Source organism: Oncorhynchus gorbuscha, linkage group LG03, assembly GCF_021184085.1.
Source record: "Oncorhynchus gorbuscha isolate QuinsamMale2020 ecotype Even-year linkage group LG03, OgorEven_v1.0, whole genome shotgun sequence".
Classification (NCBI taxonomy): domain Eukaryota; kingdom Metazoa; phylum Chordata; class Actinopteri; order Salmoniformes; family Salmonidae; genus Oncorhynchus; species Oncorhynchus gorbuscha.
Genome location: NC_060175.1, coordinates 89,174,497 through 89,198,496, shown reverse-complemented (window position 1 = coordinate 89,198,496; position 24,000 = coordinate 89,174,497). Strand labels below are relative to the sequence as shown.

The 24,000-nt window shown below is 48.0% G+C and overlaps 1 protein-coding gene across 2 annotated transcripts in view; it reads right to left on the bottom strand.

Annotated features, from left to right (window-relative positions):
- LOC124032168 (plexin-A2-like) overlaps positions 1-24,000 on the bottom strand; it is a 582,788-nt gene that overhangs the window by 234,737 nt on the left and 324,051 nt on the right. For both annotated transcript variants that reach the window (XM_046344331.1, XM_046344332.1), the window contains exon 5: positions 15,000-15,100. In XM_046344331.1, the coding sequence (XP_046200287.1) occupies positions 15,000-15,100 (101 nt within the window). The remainder of the gene's footprint in view (positions 1-14,999; positions 15,101-24,000) is intronic.

Here is a 24,000-nt window from a genome sequence, read left to right as displayed (position 1 = left end):
TGTAAGTCAGTCTGTTAGTCTGTAAGTCAGTCAGTCTGCTAGTCAGTCAGTCAGTCAGTCTGCTACTCTGTCAGTCAGTCAGTGGTGTGAGCTCCATTGAGACACAGAGGTCTAAGGCACTAGTTCCTTATGGGGGGTAGTAATGGTGATGGCGGACTAACCTCTAGGTCCTCTACCACCGCCTCTTAGCCTCCCTCTGCTCTAGACAGGCAATTACGCTATCGTCACTGCCGCAGCTGGTTCCCCGACACACACACATGCACGCACACACGCACGTGCACATCTCTGTCGCTGTCTCTCTCTCTGGCCCTGACAGGAGAGGCAGGCGACAGGCGGAGATTTCCGCGCCTCTCCTCCCACCTCTCCCCTCCTCCCTAACCTCCTCCCTGGGCAGAGTGGTATGGCCGAAACCTGGTTGATTGCAGCTCCTTCCCTCCAAGTACCATGTTTAAAGACACGGGAGTGGAGAGAGACATCTCTAAAATGGGCATGTCCTCTCACTCTCACTCCTTCCGTTACTGTTATCGGACAGCGAACCACCATACCCTTGGAGGGGTGAAAGGAGTTTAGATGAACAATATCAGATGCAAGTGAAAGGAATGAAGGGATGGAGAGAAACAGGGAGAGAGGGAGGGAGGGATACTGTAAGTATAGTGAATATTTGATGGTGTTTAATATAACAACAGGTCCATCATCCAAAGATTTTAGTAGGTCTACTGCATCATCTGTTATGTCACAGGATCGGCTGTCTCCTTTCCTCTGATACATCTAATGTACTGTCTGTATTGCCTCAGCTGCGTGGATGGACTACGTGTCTGGGGACTCTGTATATATGTATGTAGTGAGGCAGACTGCGCAAAGCTCCCAGTACGCACAGATAACATCATCACACTCTGCCATCTTGAATGATTACTGAGAACAACCCTGAGCTGCTGTGCTGTGCTGGGCTGCTGTGGGCTGGGCTGCTGTGGGCTGAGCTGCTGTGCTTTGCTGAGCTACATTTCCCTCCAGAACACCCAGATACTCAACAAGCTCTCACAGTCTCACTGCAGAATTAGATGTTTATCGACGTTTCTCTAAACTACACATTTTTAAGTGTTTTTGACACGCTGGGTTGCTCCTGCTGCTCCGTATTGTTCCATTTCGCCAAACGTCAAATTTAGAAGTTACGGGTTAAATTTAGGGACTCGTTCTGAATGGTTAAGGTAAGGGTTAAGGGTTTGTGGGTTTGGGTTTGTGATAGGGTTAAAACAAAACATATGATCGAACCCGCAACCATGGTCATTACAGAGTCATGGGATTACACCTATCCTCCATCCACGTCCACCACGCCCTAGCAAAACCCAAACCTATCCTCCATCCCCATCCACCACGCCCTAGCAAAACCCAAACCTATCCTCCATCCCCGTCCACCACGCCCTAGCAAAACCCAAACCTATCCTCCATCCCCGTCCACCACGCCCTAGAAAAACCCAAACCTATCCTCCATCCCCGTCCACCACGCCCTAGCAAAACCAAAACCTATCCTCCATCCCCATCCACCACGCCCTAGCAAAACCCAAACCTATCCTCCATCCCCGTCCACCACGCCCTAGCAAAACCCAAACCTATCCTCCATCCCCGTCCACCACGCCCTAGCAAAACCAAAACCTATCCTCCATCCCCATCCATGCCCTAGCAAAACCCAAACCTATCCTCCATCCCCCGTCCACCATAGCAAAACCAAAACCATCTTCCATCCACCACCCTAGCAAAACCCAAACCTATCCTCCATCCCCGTCCACCACACCCTAGCAAAGCCCAAACAAAATAGCAAAACCCAAACCTATCCTCCATCCCAGTCCACCACGCCCTAGCAAAACCCAAACCTATCCTCCATCCACGTCCACCACACCCAAGCAAAACCCAAACCTATCCTCCATCTCCGTCCACCACACCCAAGCAAAACCCAAACCTATCCTCCATCCACGTCCACCACACCCAAGCAAAACCCAAACCTATCCTCCATCCACGTCCACCACACCCAAGCAAAACCCAAACCTATCCTCCATCCCCGTCCACCACGCCCTAGTAAAACCCAAACCTATCCTCCATCCACGTCCACCACACCCTAGCAAAACCCAAACCTATCCTCCATCCCAGTCCACCACGCCCTAGCAAAACCCAAACCTATCCTCCATCCCCATCCACCACGCGCTAGCAAAACCCAAACCTATCCTCCATCCACGTCCACCACGCCCTAGCAAAACCCAAACCTATCCTCCATCCACGTCCACCACACCCTAGCAAAACCTAAACCTATCCTCCATCCCCGTCCACCACACCCTAGCAAAACCCAAACCTATCCTCCATCCCCATCCACCACGCCCTAGCAAAACCCAAACCTATCCTCAATCCCCGTCCACCACACCCTAGCAAAACCCAAACCTATCCTCCATCCCCGTCCACCACGCCCTAGAAAAACCCAAACCTATCCTCCATCCACGTCCACCACGCCCTAGCAAAACCCAAACCTATCCTCCATCCCCGTCCACCACGCCCTAGCAAAACCCAAACCTATCCTCCATCCCAGTCCACCACGCCCTAGCAAAACCCAAACCTATCCTCCATCCACGTCCACCACACCCTAGCAAAACCCAAACCTATCCTACATCCCAGTCCACCACGCCCTAGCAAAACCCAAACCTATCCTCCATCCACGTCCACCACACCCTAGCAAAACCCAAACCTATCCTCCATCCACGTCCACCACGCCCTAGCAAAACCCAAACCTATCCTCCATCCACGTCCACCACGCCCTAGCAAAACCCAAACCTATCCTCCATCCACGTCCACCACGCCCTAGCAAAACCCAAACCTATCCTCCATCCCAGTCCACCACGCCCTGGCAAAACCCAAACCTATCCTCCATCCCATTCCACCACACCCTAGCAAAACCCAAACCTATCCTCCATCCCAGTCCACCACGCCCTAGCAAAATCCAAACCTATCCTCCATCCCATTCCACCACGCCCTAGCAAAACCCAAACCTATCCTCCATCCCATTCCACCACGCCCTAGCAAAACCCAAACCTATCCTCCATCCCAGTCCACCAGGCCCTAGCAAAACCCAAACCTATCCTCCATCCGCATCCACCACGCCCTAGCAAAACCCAAACCTATCCTCCATCCCAGTCCACCACGCCCTAGCAAAACCCAAACCTATCCTCCATCCCAGTCCACCACGCCCTAGCAAAACCCAAACCTATCCTCCATCCCAGTCCACCACGCCCTAGCAAAACCCAAAACTATTCTCCATCCCCATCCACCAGACCCTAGCAAAACCCAAACCTATCCTCCATCCCAGTCCACCACGCCCTAGCAAAACCCAAACCTACTTGATGGTAATAGCTTTCACTGTTGCCCCTAGTGGCCGGGACGTCGGGAATTTCAAAGTCAATCTTGAACAATCTCCTTGAGATATTAGTTCAAATTGAGTGTTTGAGACCCTTTGTTGCGTGCTGCTGCCTCCCTGATGTGTGTGAATATCCATTTAAATGGAGGCAGTGGGAGGGAAAGAGAGCCGTTCAAATGGTCAAAGATTCAAACAATAACAATCATATACAAACAAGACAATACACAGACTCACACACATTTCAACAAACGTCACTGACATCCCAACTGCTCAGACCCACATGTTCCGTAACCATACACATCACATATGTCTCACACACATGTTTAGTTATTCAGACTGACTCATGTTGCACTGAGGGTTGCATATCTGAGGCACCTAAAGGGCTTTTGTGATCTCTGTGTCAGAGAGGAGCGATAGAGAGGAGAGGAAGAGGAAAGAAGAGAGAGAGATAAAGATTGTGAGCAATAGTAAGAGATGGAGGAAGAAAGAGTAAGGAAAGAGAGATGTAGGGAGGTGGAGGGAGGGAGAGAGATAGAGAGATGGAGGGAGGTGGAGGGGGGGAGAGAGATAGAGAGATGGAGGGAGGTGGAGGGAGGGAGAGAGATGGAGGGAGGTGGAGGGAGGGAGAGAGCTGGTCTGCGCCCAGCTGGTCTGCGCCCTCAGACCATGCGCAGACCAGCTGGCTGGTCTGGTGTGTTTACGGACATATTCAATCAATCCCTATCCCAGTCTGCTGTTCCCACATGCTTCAAGAGGGCCACCATTGTTCCTGTTCCCAAGAAAGCTAAGGTAACTGAGCTAAACGACTACCGCCCTGTAGCACTCACTTCCGTCATCATGAAGTGCTTTGAGAGACTAGTCAAGGACCATATCACCTCCACCCTACCTGACACCCTAGACCCACTCCAATTTGCTTACCGCCCAAATAGGTCCACAGACAATGCAATCTCAACCACACTGCACACTGCCCTAACCCATCTGGACAAGAGGAATACCTATGTGAGAATGCTGTTCATCGACTACAGCTCAGCATTTAACACCATAGTACCCTCCAAACTCGTCATTAAGCTCGAGACCCTGTGTCTCGACCCCGCCCTGGTGCAACTGGGTACTGGACTTCCTGACGGGCCGCCCCCAGGTGGTGAGGGTAGGTAACAACATCTCCACCCCGCTGATCCTCAACACAAGGGTGCGTTCTGAGCCCGCTCCTGTACTCCCTTTTCACCCACGACTGCGTGGCCATGCACGCCTCCAACTCAATCATCAAGTTTGTGGACGACACAACAGTGGTAGGCTTGATTACCAACAACGACGAGACGGCCTACAGGGAGGAGGTGAGGGCCCTCGGAGTGTGGTGTCAGGAAAATAACCTCACACTCAACGCCAACAAAACTAAGGAGATGAATGTGGACTTCAGGAAACAGCAGAGGGAACACCCCCCTATCCACATCGATGGAACAGTAGTGGAGAGGGTAGTAAGTTTTAAGTTCCTCGGCGTACACATCACAGACAAACTGAATTGGTCCACCCACACAGACAGCATCGTGAAGAAGGCGCAGCAGTGCCTTTTCAACCTCAGGAGGCTGAAGAAATTTGGCTTGTCACCAAAAGCACTCACAAACTTCTACAGATGCACAATCGAGAGCATCTTGTCGGGCTGTATCTCCAAATGGTACGGAAACTGCTCAGCCCACAACCGTAAGGCTCTCCAGAGGGTAGTGAGGTCTGCACAACGCATCACCGGGGGAGCCACGACATGCAAAACACCAGGACGCATGAATCAACCCGTCCCAAAATACAACGGACTAAACTGTCCGGAAAAAATACTGATTACACTCATACACCAGATAACAGAAAACAAGCCCGCACAAATACCCAGCAGGCCTCGTGCCCTTAAATAGCCTACAAACAAACACTAACTCAAAACAGGTGTACCCAATTACCCAATAAACAGAAACAAACGGAAAGGGAATCGATGGCAGCTAATAGGCCGGCGACGACGAAGACCGAGCGCTGCCCGAACAGGAAGAGACACCATCTTCGGCGAGATTCGTGACAATTTATCTCATATGTATACGCATATATATTGTACTCTATATCATCTACTGCATCTTTATATAATACATGTATCACTAGCCACTTTAAACTATACCACTTTGTTTACATACTCATCTCATATGTCTGCTAAATGGCATATATATATATACTGTACTCGATACCATCTACTGCATCTTGCCTATGCCGCTCTGTACCATCACTCATTCATATATCTTTATGTACATATTCTTTATCCCTTTACACTTGTGTGTATACGGTAGTAGTTTTGGAATTGTTAGTTAGATTACTCGTTGGTTATTACTGCATTGTCGGAACTAGAAGCACAAGCATTTCGCTAACCATGTGTATGTGACAAATACAATTTGATTTGATTTTATTTGAGATGGAGGGAGTCTGGAGGGAGGGAGGGAGAGCGATGGAGGGAGGTGGAGGGAGATATGTCAGGCTCCTCTAACAGGCTCCTCTCAAGGGGTACCAAATGGGTTTATTAATAATTGGCTTATGAGTAATACAATAATTGGATCTCCTCCTCCCTCCCACTCCCTCCACCTTACTGCCCCTCCTCCATGTCTCTGGCTGTAAATTAAACGACAGGGATGGAGGGAGGGAGGAGGGAGACTGGGCATTAGATAAAGCTGACATGATCCCGGCCTGGTTTCCATATCAAACCCATCTCCATGGTAATAACAATGCGGTAGGTAAATATGCCATCATCATTAATAATAACGGTATTGTGTCTCCGTATGGCTCAGATAGATACATGGCTCTATTGATATGTTGGGCATCTTTTGTTGATCGAAATCTCAGTAGCAGTTCATTTGGGAGAGAGATTGATGCAGTGCCAGTACACAATGTTAACCTGGCCATTAGACACACAGAGAGACACCCTCAATACAGCCATTATCATCACTGGCCTAATTGATGTTAGCATTGGAAACAAGTGGACATTTGATACTTTCTGTGCTTTACAACGTTCAGAAGCACTCGTTTGTGAGAGGCTACTGTAGAATTTATAGGACTGCACATAGGCTTACTGGAGTCTATAGGACTACACTTAGGCTTACTGGAGTCTATAGGACTACACTTAGGCTTACTGGAGTCTATAGGACTACACTTAGGCTTACTGGAGTCTATAGGACTACACTTAGGCTTACTGGAGTCTATAGGACTACACTTAGGCTTACTGGAGTCTATAGGACTACACTTAGGCTTACTGGAGTCTATAGGACTACTATTGGCTTATGAGTAATACAATAATTGGATCTCCTCCTCCCTCCCACTCCCCCACCTTACTGCCCACAACATGCAACAATTTCAAAGATTTCACTGAGTTACAGTTCATATAAGGACATTAGTCAATTGAAACAAATTCATTAGGCCCTAATCTATGGTTTTCACATGACTGAGAATACAGATATGCATCTGTTGGTCACAGAAACCTTAATGAAAAAGTAGGGGTGTGTATCAGAAAACCAGTCAGTATCTAGTCTGACCACCATTTGCCTCATGCAGCGTGACACAGTCTATAGGATTGCCATTAAAATCCCATGATGGGTCAGAGTGTATCTTACCGTGGAAGACAGTGGTCATGTGCTAATTAGCGGTGTTGCAAATTAGCGGTAATTCAAATCACATGATGGGTCAGAGTGTATCTTACCGTGGAAGACAGTGTCCATGTGCTAATTAGCGGTGTTGCAAATTAGAGGTAATGCAATATAGACTGTTTAATTAGCCCTATTGTAGATCAGACAAATCATTTGAAATAGCATCCTTTATGAAACACTATTGGCCCACGTCCCAAATCTGTTCCTCTGAACTAAAGATTTGGGCCTCAACCCAGACCCCTGATGGAGGGCTTGGTGATGTAGTAAGACTGTGTGAGTGGCCTGCCAGGGTGCTGAACAAGTCATTGGACAGCATTTACGATTTCTACTGGCTACCAGCCCTGTCGCTGCCTAACATTAATATTACACTGAACAAAAATATAAACACAACATGCAACAATTTCAAAGATTTTACTGAGTTACAGTTCATATAAAGAGTGACACATCTCCTTCACATAGAGTTGATCAGGCTGTTGATTGTGGCCTGTGGAATGTTGTCCCACTCTTCTTCAATGGCTGTGCGTAGTTGCTGGATATTGGCGGGAACTGGAACACGCTGTCGTACACATAGATCCAGAGCATCCCAAGCGTGCTCAATGGGTGACAGGTCTGGTGAGTATGCCACTGGGACATTTTCAGCTTTCAGGAATTATGTACAGATCCTTGCGACGTGGGGCCGTGCGTTATTATGCTAAAACATTAATTGAGTGCGGCGGATGAATGACACGACAATGGGCTCAGGAACTTGTGATGGTATCTCTGTCCATTCATTCAAATTGCCATTGACAAAATGCAATTGTGTTCGTGTTCCGTAGCTTATACCTGCTCATACCATAACCCACCATGGGGCACTCTGTTCACAACGTTGACATCAGCAAACCGCTCAGTCACATGGCGCCATACACGCGATCCCACAGGTGAAGAAGACAGATATGGAGGTCCTGGGCTGGCGTGGTTACACATGGTCTACGGTTGTGACATACTGCCAAATTCTATAAAATGACGTTGGAGATGGCTTATGGTAGAGAAATGAACATTACATTTCCTGGCAACAGCTCTGTTGGACCTTCCTGCAGTCAGCATGCCAATTGCATGCTCCCTCAAAACTTGAGATATCTGTGGCATTGTGTTGTGTAACAAAAATGTACATTTTAGAGTGGCATTTAATTGCCCCAGCACAAGGTGCACCTGTGTAATGATCATGCTGTTTAATCAGCTTCTTGATATGCCACACCTGTCAGGTGGATGGATTATATTGGCAAAGGAGAAATGCTCACTAACAGGGACGTAAACAAATTTGTGATTTTTTTGGAGAAATAAGATTTTTGTGCGTGTGGAGAATTTCTGGGATCTTTTATTTCAGCTCATGAACCATAGGACCAACACTTTACATCTTGCGTCTATATTTTTATTAATTGTACATAATGTTGTGTTACTGTATGTTAATTTCACTATTCTCCTCTAACTAGTCTCCCCTGCAACTTAAATGCCCCCCCCCCCCAAAATAAAATATGTTCTATTTTCACATACACCAGATATGTACAGTGAAATGTTTTGTTTTACAGGATCAGCCAGATTAGTACAGCACCCTTGGAGTAAGTACCTTGCCCAAAGGCACATCGACAGTTTTTCACCTTGTCGGCTCAGGTATTTGAACCAGTGACCTCTCAGGTTGCTGGCCCATCGCGCCAACCACTAAGCTACCTGCCACCCAGTATTAGTATGTGGCCGTCCATCGGAAGTGACACGCTTTAATTCTGGGTGACCCCTCCTCACCCTACACATCTCCTCTCTGGATCAAACCCAAACTATAATCCTGACAACAACCCCCCCCCGTTGTAATGTGGTAAACATTGAGAAGGTAAAGCATCTTCAGAGTGATTAGGTAGGTAATCGTGCAGGGGTTGCAGGGACTAGAGTGACACTGCACTAGACTGTTTATTGCTCTGAGTGGTTAAGACTGTGGTCAGACCAGACCGCCAGTTAACCAACAGCTGTTAGTCCATTCAGGGCCTGTCAGAACTGAAGAGCACTTGAGATGATTATGTTCCTCTGAACTGCAATCAAAACACTGCTCACTTTGTGGACCTGAGAATATGACATCAAATGCTCTCTCTCGCTCGCTCTCTCTCTCTCTCTCTCTCTCTCTCATTCCCCCCCCCCTCCCATTCCTGAAGCTTTCAATGGGTCCATACTGTCTGTAACAGCTGCTGGCAATTAAAGGATTGTGTGTGGAGTCTCGGGCCAGTGTGGAAGATAGAAGGGAGGACAGAAGAATGAAAGAAGTGAAAGAAGATACTCCTCTCCTCTCCTGGCCAACCCTGCCTCTCTAGTCTGTCCTCATCACTAGAGCTGCCGTATGTGCTGCCATGTTCCTAATTACCCACCTGAACATGCAGAGCTTCAATGGTGGCAAAACATATAGTATAAAGGCTAGAGGGAAAACAGTGTGTTTGGAAGAGAAGAAAAGACAGAGAGAGAGAGAGAGTGAGAGAGAGAGAGAGAGAGAGAGAGAGAGAGAGAGAGAGAGAGAGAGATGGAGCGCTCAGTGGTTTAGAGAGAGTGTCTGGGAGCTGATTACAGAGAGGAGAGAGAGAGAGAGAGAGAGAGAGAGAGAGAGGAGAGAGAGAGAGAGAATCTTAATAAGAGCCAGTACATCTCTACCCTAGCTGAGCCGAGCTCCATGGTGGCACAGACAGACATACGCCTTCAGGGGAAGAGGAGCAAACATTGGAGAGAAGAAGGAGGGCATATTTCATGAAGTCAACATTGATTTGGGGAAGAAAGTGTCCATGGTGGCCAGGCAGTCACCGCTGTGGAGGATGAAGCCGTAGTACTCAGAGGCTGTTTAGTTGAAGGAGGTGGAGGGTGGATGATGCAGAAAGGGGGGAAACATATGTATTCATCTACAGCAGGTTTCAACAAGAGCCTCCACCCTGAATCAACAGCCTCTACTGGTCAACAGACCCTATAAGATGCATTATCAGACTAAACAATGACTTCTCTCACTGAGCACTGCATTAATAACTCAGCATTTCACTTCACTGTGTCTATATTTATTTATTTTTTATCTGTTATTTTACCAGGTAAGTTGACTGAGAACACATTCTCATTTGCAGCAACGACCTGGGGAATAGTTACAGGGGAGAGGAGGGGGATGAATGAGCCAATTGTAAACTGGGGATTATTAGGTGACCGTGATGGTTTTGATGGCCAGATTGGGAATTTAGCCAGGGCATCGGGGTTAACATCCCTACCCTTACGATAAGTGCCATGGGATCTTTAATGACCTCAGAGAGTCAGGACACCCATTTTAACATCCCATCCGAAAGACGGCACCCTAACACAGGGAAGTGTCCCCAATCACTGCCCTGGGGCATTGGGATATTTTTTAGACCAGAGGAAAGAGTGCCTCCTACTGGCCCTCCAACACCACTTCCAGCATCTGGTCTCCCAGCCAAGGACAGACCAGGACCAGCCCTGCTTAGCTTCAGAAGCAAGCCAGCAGTGGTATGCAGGATGGTATGCTGCTGGCAAATGTCTAGTAGATAAAGCGGGGCTGACAGGGACTCGACACCCATATAGCGCTGGGTCAAAGACAGGCTGGGATTAGCTCCAGTGACAGCTTTTCACAAGGCAGGGCAGAGTAGGGCAGGGAGCAGGGCAGAGTAGCACAGGGAGCAGGGTAGAGTGGGGCAGGGAGCAGGGTAGAGAAGGGAAGAGAGCAGGGTAGAGTAGGACAGGGAGCAGGGTAGAGTGGGGAAGGGAGCAGGGTAGAGTAGGGAAGGGAGCAGGGAAGAGTAGGGAAGGGAGTAGGGTAGAGTAGGACAGGGAGCAGGGTAGAGTAGGGAAGGGAGCAGGGTAGAGTAGGGAAGGGAGCAGGGTAGAGTAGGACAGGGAGCAGGGTAGAGTAGGGAAGGGAACAGGGCAGAGTAGGACAGGGATCAGGACAGGGAGCAAGGTAGAGTAGGGCAGGGAGCAGGGCAGAGTAGGGAAGGGAATAGGGTAGAGTAGGACAGGGAGCAGGGTAGAGTAGGACAGGGAGCAGGGTAGAGTGGGGCAGGGAGCAGGGTAGAGTAGGGAAGAGAGCAGGGTAGAGTAGGGAAGGGAGCAGGGTAGAGTAGGACAGGGAGCATTGTATAGGACAGGGAGCAGGGTAGAGTAGGGAAGGGAGCAGGGTAGAGTAGGGAAGGGAGCAGGGTAGAGTAGGGAAGGGAGCAGGGTAGAGTAGGGAAGGGAGCAGGGTAGAGTTGGGAAGGGAGTAGGGTAGAGTAGGGAAGGGAGCAGGGTAGAGTAGGGAAGGGAGCAGGGTAGAGTAGGGAAGGGAGCAGGGTAGAGTAGGGAAGGGAGAAGGGTAGAGTCATGAAGGGAGCAGGGTAGAGTCGAGGAAGGGAGCAGGGTAGAGTAGGGAAGGGGGCAGGGTAGAGTAGGGAAGGGAGCACGGTAGAGTAGGGAAGGGAGCAGGGTAGTCGGGAAGGGAGCAGGATAGAGTCGGGAAGGGAGCAGGGTAGAGTCGGGAAGGGAGCAGGGTAGAGTAGGGAAGGGAGCAGGGTAGAGTAGGGAAGGGAGCAGGGTAGAGTAGGACTGGGAGCAGGGTAAAGTAGGACAGGGAACAGGGCAGAGTAGGACAGGGATCAGGACAGGGAGCAGGGCAGAGTAGGGCAGGGAGCAGGACAGGGAGCAGGGCAGAGTAGGGCAGGTATCAGGGCAGGGAGCAGGGCAGAGTAGGGCAGGGATCAGGACAGGGAGCAGGGCAGAGTAGGGAAGGGAGCAGGACAGGGAGCAGGGCAGATTAGGGCAGGGATCAGGACAGGGATCAGGGCAGAGTAGGGAAGGGAGCAGGACAGGGAGCAGGGCAGAGTAGGGCAGGGATCAGGACAGGGAGCAGGGCAGAGTAGGGAAGGGAGCAGGACAGGGAGCAGGGCAGAGTAGGGAAGGGAGCAGGACAGGGAGCAGGGCAGAGTAGGGAAGGGAGCAGGACAGGGAGCAGGGCAGAGTAGGGCAGTGATCAGGACAGGGAGCAGGGCAGAGTAGGGAAGGGAGCAGGACAGGGATCAGGGCAGAGTAGGGAAGGGAGCAGGACAGGGATCAGGGCAGAGTAGGGCAGGGATCAGGACAGGGAGCAGGGCAGATTAGGGAAGGGAGCAGGACAGGGATCAGGGCAGAGAGGGGCAGGGATCAGGACAGGGAGCAGGGCAGATTAGGGAAGGGAGCAGGACAGGGATCAGGACAGGGAGCAGGGCAGAGTAGGGAAGGGAGCAGGACAGGGATCAGGACAGGGAGCAGGGCAGAGTAGGGAAGGGAGCAGGACAGGGAGCAGGGCAGAGTAGGGCAGGGATCAGGGCAGAGTAGGGCAGGGATCAGGACAGGGAGCAGGGCAGAGTAGGGAAGGGAGCAGGACAGGGAGCAGGGCAGAGTAGGGCAGGGATCAGGACAGGGAGCAGGGCAGAGTAGGGAAGGGAGCAGGACAGGGAGCAGGGCAGAGTAGGGAAGGGAGCAGGACAGGGAGCAGGGCAGAGTAGGGAAGGGAGCAGGACAGGGAGCAGGGCAGAGTAGGGCAGGGATCAGGACAGGGAGCAGGGCAGAGTAGGGAAGGGAGCAGGACAGGGAGCAGGGCAGAGTAGGGAAGGGAGCAGGACAGGGAGCAGGGCAGAGTAGGGCATGGATCAGGACAGGGAGCAGGGCAGATTAGGGAAGGGAGCAGGACAGGGATTAGGGCAGAGTAGGACAGGGATCAGGACAGGGAGCAGGGCAGATTAGGGAAGGGAGCAGGACAGGTATCAGGACAGGGAGCAGGGCAGAGTAGGGAAGGGAGCAGGACAGGGAGCAGGGCAGAGTAGGGCAGGGATCAGGGCAGAGTAGGGCAGGGATCAGGGCAGAGTAGGGCAGTGAGCAGGGCAGAGTAGGGCAGGGATTAGGGTAGAGTAGGACAGGGAGCAGGGTAGAGTAGGACAGGGAGCAGGGTAGAGTAGGACAGGGAGCAGGGCAGAGTAGGGCAGGGAGCAGGGTAGAGTAGGGCAGGGAGCAGGATAGAGTAGGACAGGGAGCAGGGCAGGGAGCAGGGTAGAGTAGGGCAGGGATCAGGCCAGGGAGCAGGACAGGGAGCAGGGTAGAATAGGGCAGGGATCAGGGCAGGGAGCAGGACAGGGAGCAGGGTAGAGTAGGGCAGGGATCAGGCCAGGGAGCAGGACAGGGAGCAGGGTAGAGTAGGGCAGGGATCAGGGCAGGGAGCAGGACAGGGAGCAGGGTAGAGTAGGGCAGGGAGCAGGGCAGGGAGCAGGACAGGGAGCAGGGTAGAATAGACTGGGCAGGAAGTGGGCCACCGTAGTGTTAGACAGCAGATGGTGATCTGACGTGATACCAGGACCTGACCTCTGCAGTACACACACACACACACACACACACACACACACACACACACACACACACACACACACACACACACACACACACACACACACACACACACACACACACACACACACACACAACTGCTTCTGAGTCCTGCCCAGCTGCCCTCTCAGACACAATGCTAAAATCCACCCTCCCAACATCATCTCAGCATCATCAGGATAAACAATTACACAATACAGAGTGAGCAGGATTATCAGCAGTCCCCAGTCTATAGAGGAATGAGTGGGATTACAATCCGAGCCCACTGAACCCACTGAGGTTAATTTTAATGGCCTGCTAAATGATCTCAGTGAAGGTATGCTAACCCAAAATAATAGAGGGTGTTACTGTCGCCCCAGAACACCCTGCCTGCATCCCTGCAAGGAGGAGAGCAAATGCTGAATTACCTTGTCGCCAGGCAATTATTTATCCTGTCCCAGCATTGGAGTGATGTAAATGACTTTAAGTGCACTTTGCAGGGGCTGCCATTACGATAATGATGATTGCAGCTAGCGGCTCTGACACACACATTCAGCTATAGCTTCTTCTTCACAGTGTGGTCTGTGATTAGAAGGGCTATGCATCAAATACATGATAGAAAGAAGGGAGAGAGAGAACACCACTCCTCCGCTCAATTCATCTAACCACAGCCACTTCAACTCCATTTATTTGCTTTCATCACTAAGTCTGACATGTATCTGGAAAAATACCAGCGCTGCTTTTCACTATGACTCAGTCTCTCCCTCTCTCTGACTTCCTCTCTCTCTCCCTCTCTCTGTCTCTCTCTCCTCTCTGTCTTACTCTCTCTTTCTCTCTCTGTCTCTCTCTCTCTTTCTCTGTCTCTCTCTGTCTCTCTCTCTGAGTCTGTGCTGCCTTGAGTTATAAATGGTCTTGCAGTCACAGCAATCACCAACAGATGTCACTCTTGGCTTCTATGGCTCAGAGCACGGTAGCGACGACTCTATAGGTTGGTGAAGCAGAGAGCTGTGACCTCAGAGTGCGGTGGTGACTCCTCTATAGGTGGCTGAAGCAGAGTTCACAGAGCTGTGACCTCAGAGCGCGGCAGTGACTCCTCTATAGGTGGCTGAAGCAGAGTTCACAGAGCTGTGACCTCAGTTGTATCACAGAAGAACAACTGCCACTCAACACCAGACACAGACAGTCACGAGACAGACACCTGGCTGTGAACCTGTTCTATAGCTGAAAGGCATCAGTTACTTTAAAGCACCACATACACACAGGTTAGCCTCTGAAGCCTTTCATTCATTGTTTGTTTACATACTGTCATAAACCATCACATCAATTGCTTTGGGTTGTAGGCTAATGGCACTAACACGCTTGAGCAAATGATGACGAGGTTCTAATCACCTCTGATCATAATGTGTGTTAGAATGTTTAGCTAACTGTGTCACTGAGAGAAAAGGTTACTGAGGGTCACAGTGGGCTTTGAGTCAGCCAATGAACAGCCAGGTAGATGTGTACACTGAGCAGTGGACATAGAGATGAGGGTTCAGAGGTGAAAGTGTGGTGGTTGTGTAGTGAATACTCACATGTTGTGTAGGACACACCAGCCACAGTGGGGGTCACCGGAGCTCAGGCACTCTCCACACGTCCCGTACTGATCACATGACTCTATAGGGACCTGTGTCACCTGAAAGAAACACAGGCACACACATCAGGGTTGCCATACAGTTACTATTTAAAACATTTTACTGCAGTGGGCTAAATCAGGCTCACACAGTGTTTCTTTGTCTTAAACAAATCTACTCTGGAACAAAAGTATACACCTCACACACACGGTTATGGGTTTAAAAGAAAGAAGACACCCGTACCATGTCAGATATTTGTATTCACTGACTACTTTTTTATTCACTGGAAACTGTTGACCCATAAAAACATGCGCTACATGAAACAACCTTTCTTGTAACTGAAAAGACAAACTGAACACATCCTTTTCACCTCTTCATGTTGAAGAATGCATTCTGTATTATTTTTTAGGGAATGTGTCGGGTTGAAGAATGCATTCTGTATTATTTTTTAGGGAATGTGTCGGGTTGAAGAATGCATTCTGTATTATTTTTTAGGGAATGTGTCGGGTTGAAGAATGCATTCTGTATTATTTTTTAGGGAATGTGTCGGGTTGAAGAATGAATTCTGTATTATTTTTTAGGGAATGTGTCGGGTTGAAGAATGCATTCTGTATTATTTTTTAGGGAAAGTGTCGGGTTACAAAGCTTTTGGTAATTTATCAAAGTTACCGGAATCTTCAGTAATATTAATTAATTTTATCTGTGTCTATATTGTCCAGAGTTTCTAGCTGATAGACCAAATGGTTCAAGAGAAAATAGCTAAATATATAAAGGATATTTCATGCTGAAACCCTAATATTAAACACCAATGGTATTAATTAAGTTGATGGTTTATACAGTATTTAGGATAATATTTTACAGCTTTTTCATCCTATTTTTTATTTTAAAATAATCTTATTCAATTATTTTACATGTGATATGGCCACACAGAGGGCCAGATTATTATAGACACCTGTGATAATTGGATGTACCCAAAAGGGCCATAAGATTTCTTGTGATGAATTCCATAAAATCCCTGAAAGATATTCCCATAAAAATGATTGTAGTTTTGAACGTTTCCAGTAATATACCCTTCCTTTACAACCATAAGAATGTGTATGAATGTGTATGTCTAGTAGTAAATTGGTTCCATATTAGACACATTTTAAGTCATGAGTTGTATTGATTTCGTCTTGTTCTGATTAAGACATGCAGCAATAGGAGGCTAGGAGGCCAGGCAGCCAGGCTTATTGTCTGTTCCAACATCTAGTCTCTGTAAAGAAAACACACTAAAACACACTCTGTAAAGAAAGCACACTCTAAAACACAATATGTCTGTAAAGAAAGCACACTCTAAAACACAATATGTCTGTAAATAAAGCACACTCTAAAACACAATATGTCTGTGAAGAAAGCACACTCTAAAACACAATATGTCTGTGAAGAAAACACACACTAAAACCCAATCTGTCTGTAAAGAAAGCACACTCTAAAACACAATATGTCTGTGAAGAAAGCACACACTAAAACACAATATGTCTGTGAAGAAAGCACACTCTAAAACACAATATGTCTGTGAAGAAAGCACACTCTAAAACACAATGTCTGTGAAGAAAACACACTCTAAAACACAATGTCTGTGAAGAAAGCACACTCTAAAACACAATATGTCTGTGAAGAAAGCACAATCTAAAACACACTCTGTAAAGAAAGCACACACTAAAACCAATATGTCTGTGAAGAAAGCACACTCTAAAACACAATATGTCTGTGAAGAAAACACACACTAAAATCCAATCTGTCTGTAAAGAAAGCACACTCTAAAACACAATATGTCTGTGAAGAAAGCACACTCTAAAACACAATATGTCTGTGAAGAAAGCACACTCTAAAACACAATAGGTCTGTGAAGAAAGCACACTCTAAAACACAATATGTCTGTGAAGAAAACACACACTAAAACCCAATCTGTCTGTAAAGAAAGCACACTAAAACACACTCTGTCTATAAAGAAAACACAATCTGTCTGTAAATAAAACACACACTCAGACACACAGATATATGTGTGAAAGGCTCCTATACATGACATACACACAGACTGACAGACAGACATACCAAGAGATTCCCTCTCAAAATGCCTATTCTATTGGCATAATCAGTGATTTCCTTCTTCCATCCCTGGATGCTGCATTTTTTTCCCAATGTATCCTGAAAAACAGGCTGCAATATTCAAAACATGTTTCACACAATTGTGTACTCTAAATACTCCCGAGTGGCACAGTGTCTAAGGCACTGCCTCTCATTGCAAATAGGCATCACTTCAATCCCCGGTTGAAATCCAGGCTGAATCACATCTGGCTGGGATCGGGAGTCCCATAGGGTGGTGCAAAATTGGCCCAGCGTCTTCTGTGTTTGGCTCGGGAAGGCCGTCATTGTAAATAATAATTTGTTCTTAACTGACTTGCCTAGTTAAATAAAAACACACTCACACAAGGGCTCAAACTGTCACGCTCGTCGTGGTATCATACTTGGACCAAGGCGCACGTAGAGTTCCACATGTTTATTCATTGAAACTCCAAAACTACTGCTGATGGTGACCCTGAACAATCAAAATAATAGACAGTATATTTTAAGCTCCATTCAGCAGGTATCGCCAGATGAGAATTGTCTCCGGTAGCTTACTTTTATTCCAGTAAAACACCACATTTTCAAGAGTGCATAGATAACTGATATTGCCTGTGATTGTTTGCATGCAAAATGACTTGTAGACCAATAACTGTCAACACCGTTATATGCTGTTCAACACTGAAGGAGAGCTCGCATCAGTATATCACAAAGAATGAGAGGTCATTTCGGAAATAAATCAAAAGATATCAGTGATTTGCAACGTTTGATTTTCTGACCAACATGCTACATTTGGATGTGTTTTAGGGTCTGCAGACCAATGCACTTACAGTATATCTTAAACATTCTAATTGGGGATTGATGTGTATCATATCAGTGAATTACTACATCCCTACTAAAGTCTTCCAGCTGGGAGGCCTGTATGGCAGTCAGCCTGTTCACCTCAGGCCTAGTGGAATGATCCTCTCACACCTGTCTCTCCTAGGGAGATTTCAGCACACCGACACACACAAGACCACATACTATGCAGAATATCTCCACAGAACACAGGGACAAATGAAGTAAAGGATTTTCAAAATGCACAGGATATCAGCTTTTACAACCAGGGTAAGTAAACAATATGGTCACAACCAACACGGATAAACCGATTATGCTTCCAACACTATTCCTCCAACATTATCCTTCCAACATTATCCTTCCAATACTATCCTTACATCATTATCCTTCCAGCGGTATCCTTCCGATACTATCCTTCCAGTATTACCCTTCCACCGTTATCCTTCCAATACTATCCATACATCATTATCCTTCCAGCGGTATCCTTCCGATACTATCCTTCCAGTATTACCCTTCCACCGTTATCCTTCCAATACTATCCTTCCATCGTTATCATTACAGAATTAGCATTCCAATACTGTCCTTACAATGTTATCCTTCCAGCATTATCCTTCCAACATTATCATTCCAACATTATCCTTCCAATACTATCCTTACATCATTATCCTTCCAGCGGTATCCTTCCGATACTATCCTTCCAGTATTACCCTTCCACCGTTATCCTTCCAATACTATCCTTCCATCGTTATCATTACAGAATTAGCATTCCAATACTGTCCTTACAATGTTATCCTTCCAGCATTATCCTTCCAACATTATCCTTCCAACACTATCCTTCCAACATTATCCTTCCAATACTATCCTTACAACTACAGTATATTTTCTTTGAAAGCATCCACAGTAACATACAAAGAGAGCCAGCATTTCTGACAGACAAGGCCAACCTCTCTCTATTCAGCCCTGTCTCTCTCTTCAGATCGATGGCCAGTGTGAGACTGGGGGCCCACTGGGAGGGAGGGGCAGAGTAACACCCCATTTGGTGCTTTAAGAGCCCCCTGTGTTCCCCAAACACAGGCTTGTTGTACGTGAGGGGCTGGGTTAGGGGCTAGGTGAGGTTAGGAGGCAGGGGTTGGGCCCCTATAGATATCCACCTGTCCCAGGCTGTGTAGTGAGGCCCTCAGCACACAAAGGGAGCTATTGACACGTAAGTCGGGGCGTCAACAGCGGCTGCACAGTGTACAGGGTTCTTCACGCTCACTCCCGTTACATTAACCCCCCCCCCCCCCCCACACACACACACACACACACACACACAATTCAGTTCCATTCAAAATGGTATTTTCCCTAACCACTAACCCGGTATCATCTCTCCATAGTTTTCTCCCCACATAGTGAAACCAATAAAACGTACTTTCCCTGACTGAGGCAGATCTATTTCAAGGCCATAACAATGAGGAGACAGCTGTCAGGAGGTTAGGAGTGAGACCCTGATAATGTAATAATGTTACCAGACCCAAGCCAGTGTCAGCGGGTATACAAACACATACAGAGACAAACAAAGACAGACAAACAACACAGGCATAAATGGAGATATGTAGACAGAGAGAAAGACAAAGAAAGAGAGAGAGAAACAGAGAGAGAGGGATTATTGATGTATTGTCCAGAGTGGGTTTGTACAGCAGAGGTGAGGAGGACAGGGGGTGTAGGGGTGGAGAGAGGTGGAGGGATGGAGGGAGGCGGAGGGGAGGATCAGAGAAGAGCAGCTGTTGGCCAGCTCAGCACACGCTGCAGTCACTCAACACAGCAGGCCAGACAGCACAACGAGGCCCGTTCTCCCACCGTGAGGAGAGGACAGCAGAGGGACAGTGAGTGTGTCTGTTTACTGTTTATGCTCAGTATGTGCAGTCCTCCAGACAATGTGTCTGTCTTTTGAAGACAAAGAGAGAATAATACTACAAATCACCAATAGAACGGGGGCACAGCTCCATAAGCAGCGAGGGGTAGCGTTATATGGTAAATGAATTGTATCATTCTTCTAATTGAATGCTAATGTAATGTAAGGTATGAGAGGAAGTCATAGTGGGGCAGGTAATGAGGAGAGAAGGGGAAAGGTTATAGCGCAGGCACACGCAGGCAGCACTGCATGACTGACATCCATGGGTTAGGAATTTGTTTAGAAGTCTTCATATGGGTACCCTTCAAATAAACTGTTCATTTCTTCATGCCTATACATTTTAAATGTGGAGCTTTTCATCCTGACTTTGTTACCTGAATGTTACTGTAAAGCTGCTAAAACGTTGTAATATTGTTCTCTGGCTGATGTAGGCCTATGTAGAGGCTGAGAGAGAGAGAAATAGTTATGTTAATTTTTGATTGATTATTTAACTTTTGTTCATTATCTATTTCACTTGCTTTGGCAATGTTAACATGTCTGCCATGCCAATAAAGCAATAGAGAGAGAGAGAGAGAGAGAGAGAGAGAGAGAGAGAGAGAGAGAGAGAGAGAGAGAGAGAGAGAGAGAGAGAGAGAGCTATCAGTGGGAGATTGGCTGAATAGACAGAGCTGTCAAAACGGAACGAAGAAGAGAGAAGGAAGGAGAGAAGAAGAGACACTTCCACAGTACTGTCAGAGAAAGACTGTTGGCTACCCTCAGAGTGAGCACTTGCACACACACACACACACACACACACACACACACACACACACACACACACACACACACACACACACACACACACACACACACACACACACACACACACACACACACACACACACACACACACACACACACACACACACACACACACACACACACAGCAGAAAATAACAATATATGAGCATTAGAAAGCAGGAGGATTCCTCTATGCTGATTCTGTACATGAGGGATAAATGGTCATTCTGAACGGCCATTTCATTCTAACCCTCTATCGGCCATGCTGTACTGAGAGGCAGCCAATCACACTGCACCAGCATGATGGATGGAGGGAAAGGAGAAAGGGAAAAGAGATAGAAAAGGAGAGTGGTGTGCAGGTCAGCTTTTAGTTCGCCCATACCCGCCCGCAATTGCTAATAACCCATCTGCAACCGCCTGACTAGTCTATATGTGATACATTTACAATATGAGGCCTACACCTGGCCCTAACCTGATAATATAGACAATGTGCTATAGGCTGCAGTAAGACATGACGGAATAATTTTTTGAAGATGTTTTGCTTGATTTAGATGTCATTATATGTTGCCCTGGAAGACTAAATAAACCCTTACTCACCAGAATAATGTCATATTCAAATCCATAGAATAAAAGCTTCAATCTAGTTAACATCGGTAAAGTTTAGGGACCGGGGACAAAATGCAATATACCAACAAAACAAATCAGGAAAGATGTTTGTGCAAAAATTCCAAATAACATTCCTTTGACAGGAAGTAAGGAAATAGATGTTTTCAGATTTCAGTTTGGGTGGATGCATATTTTATGTGGTTGAAATAGCCTACTATCAGCTTTATGACGCTGATAAATCCTCTAAAGGATTGGATCCTTTCTTTCAATTTTGTGTGCGTTTTCTCTTTATACAACCCGACAGACACCCACCCGTCCTTCATCCACACAATATTTCATGATCGTAAACCTGCCCAACCCACGGATAAAACCGTGGGGACTGTGGATTATGAGTCAACCCGCGCATCACTAGTGTGTGTTTGGAGCCAGACGTGCTCCAGTACTCAGAAACCCACCGTTGCCAGGAAGGCAGAGAGGAAGCAATTCCACAAGCCATTACCAAGGCAACAGGCCTAGTTTGGACCTCACAGCCCCCCCACATACCACAGCTGGCACCTCTGGAACAGCCTGCCACCTACATCCCTACACCCCTCTCCCTTACACCTCCCAACCCCCATCCATTTTTTATGAGAGCAGCCAGCCCACCACGTCACTGTTTATGAGAAACATCGATCATCCACACACACCTTTCCCCACTGAGAGAGAGAGATGGAGAGAGAAAGAGATGGTGGGGAGGGTGGCGAGAGAAGAAGGAGAGAGAGGAGAGAGAGAGAGAGAGAGAGAGAGAGAGAGAGAGAGAGAGAGAGAGAGAGAGAGAGAGAGAGAGAGAGAGAGAGAGAGAGAGAGAGAGGGGGGGGGTAGGGACAGAGAGAGAGAGAGAGAGAGAGAGAGAGAGAGAGGGGGGTAGGGAGGGGTCCTCTCCTCTGTCAGTTCAGTGAGAAGAAAATGAAGTGGAGGAGGGAAAAGGCGATTGAGCTACAACAGGCACAGCGCCACCACTGCTGCTGCCCGGTCAATGAGCCAATGAGCTCTAACTACCCACTGCCCCTTCTGAGGAGTCAGTCAGCATGCCACTCTGCCACCTCTTACTCCAGACAGTCAGTGCCAAAGCCCCTTGCACCCCTTTCCTTTCCTCACACTGTGAAGCTGAAGGAGTGGTCTCTGGCATCAGAAAGAGCCAACAGACAGACACACTGACAGAACAGGAGGGTAGGGGAAGGGAGGGGAGGAAAGAGGAGAAACCCAATGTGTGGGATTTGATGACCGCAGTCTGAACTCAGTCGGTCTGAATAATGAGAATTCTAAGTTTACATAACCAAGGTAAATTAACAACCACTCGTGAGAAGGCTCAGGCTGAGGTTACACACGCACACACACACACACACACACACGCACGCAGACTCACACACGTGGCATTGGATTTCAACAAGTGTTCCCTGAACCGATTGCCAGCTGCATTGAGTAATGACAAACTGGAGCAGTGGATTCCATGTTACTGGGGGGTATGAGAGGTGAGGTGACTGAGGTGACTGCTTGTACCCAGTAGCCGTGCTACTGCCGTGGTGTGGATACAAGTAGTCTGGACAGATACACAAGGCAGTAGAATATAGGCTATAGGAGTGGCCAATGGTGCTCTACAAAGCTAGGGGGAGGTGTGTGTGGGGGGGGGCAATAAGGGAGATTAGGGGGGGTAAGGGAGCAACAAGGGAGATTAGGAATAATGGAGAGAGGGAATCAATCAGAGAAAGAGGTTGAAAAATAAATCCAGTTGATCGAGCTAGGAGTGTATCAATTATGTATGGCTGGGGGAGATGGAGAGAGGTAGGGGACGCGAGGGGGAGGATAGAGGGAGAGGGAGGGATGGGTGATTAGGGGAGGTTAGGGGGAAGTAGGGGAGGGTAGAGGGAGGGGATGGTGGGAGGGAGTAGTGGATGGTGGGGGAGTAGGGGAGAAGCAGAGGGAGATGGGAGAAAGGTAGGGGAGGGGGATGTGGGGGGAGATGTAGAGGAGAGAGGTAGAGGAGAGGTAGAGGAGAAGTAGAGGAGAGGTAGAGGAGAAGTAGAGCAGAGGTAGAGGAGAGGTAGAGGAGAAGTAGAGGAGAGGTAGAGGAGAAGTAGAGGAGAGGTAGAGGAGAGGTAGAGGAGGAATAGAGCAGAGGTAGAGGAGAAGTAGAGGAGAGGTAGAGGAGAAGTAGATCAGAGGTAGAGGAGAGGTAGAGGAGAAGTAGAGGAGAAGTAGAGGAGAAGTAGAGCAGAGGTAGAGGAGAGGTAGGGGAGAGGTAGAGGAGAAGTAGAGCAGAGGTAGAGGAGAAGTAGAGGAGAGGTAGAGGAGAGGTAGAGGAGAAGTAGAGCAGAGGTAGAGGAGAAGTAGAGGAGAGGTAGAGGAGAGGTAGTTGAGAAGTAGAGCAGAGGTAGAGGAGAGGTAGGGGAGAGGTAGAGGAGAAGTAGAGGAGAAGTAGAGAAGTAGAGGAGAAGTAGAGCAGAGGTAGAGGAGAGGTAGAGGAGAAGTAGAGCAGAGGTAGAGGAGAAGTAGAGGAGAGGTAGAGGAGAGGTAGAGGAGAGGTAGAGGAGAAGTAGAGCAGAGGTAGAGGAGAAGTAGAGGAGAGGTAGAGGAGGAGTAGGGGGAGAGGGAAGCTCCATATGTATAATAGAGCATGGTGGAGACCGCTGTGTAGGGAGGCCCACAGACACACACAACAGACTAGTCCCTCCACACCACATGTGCTGCAGCATGTGTGTGTCA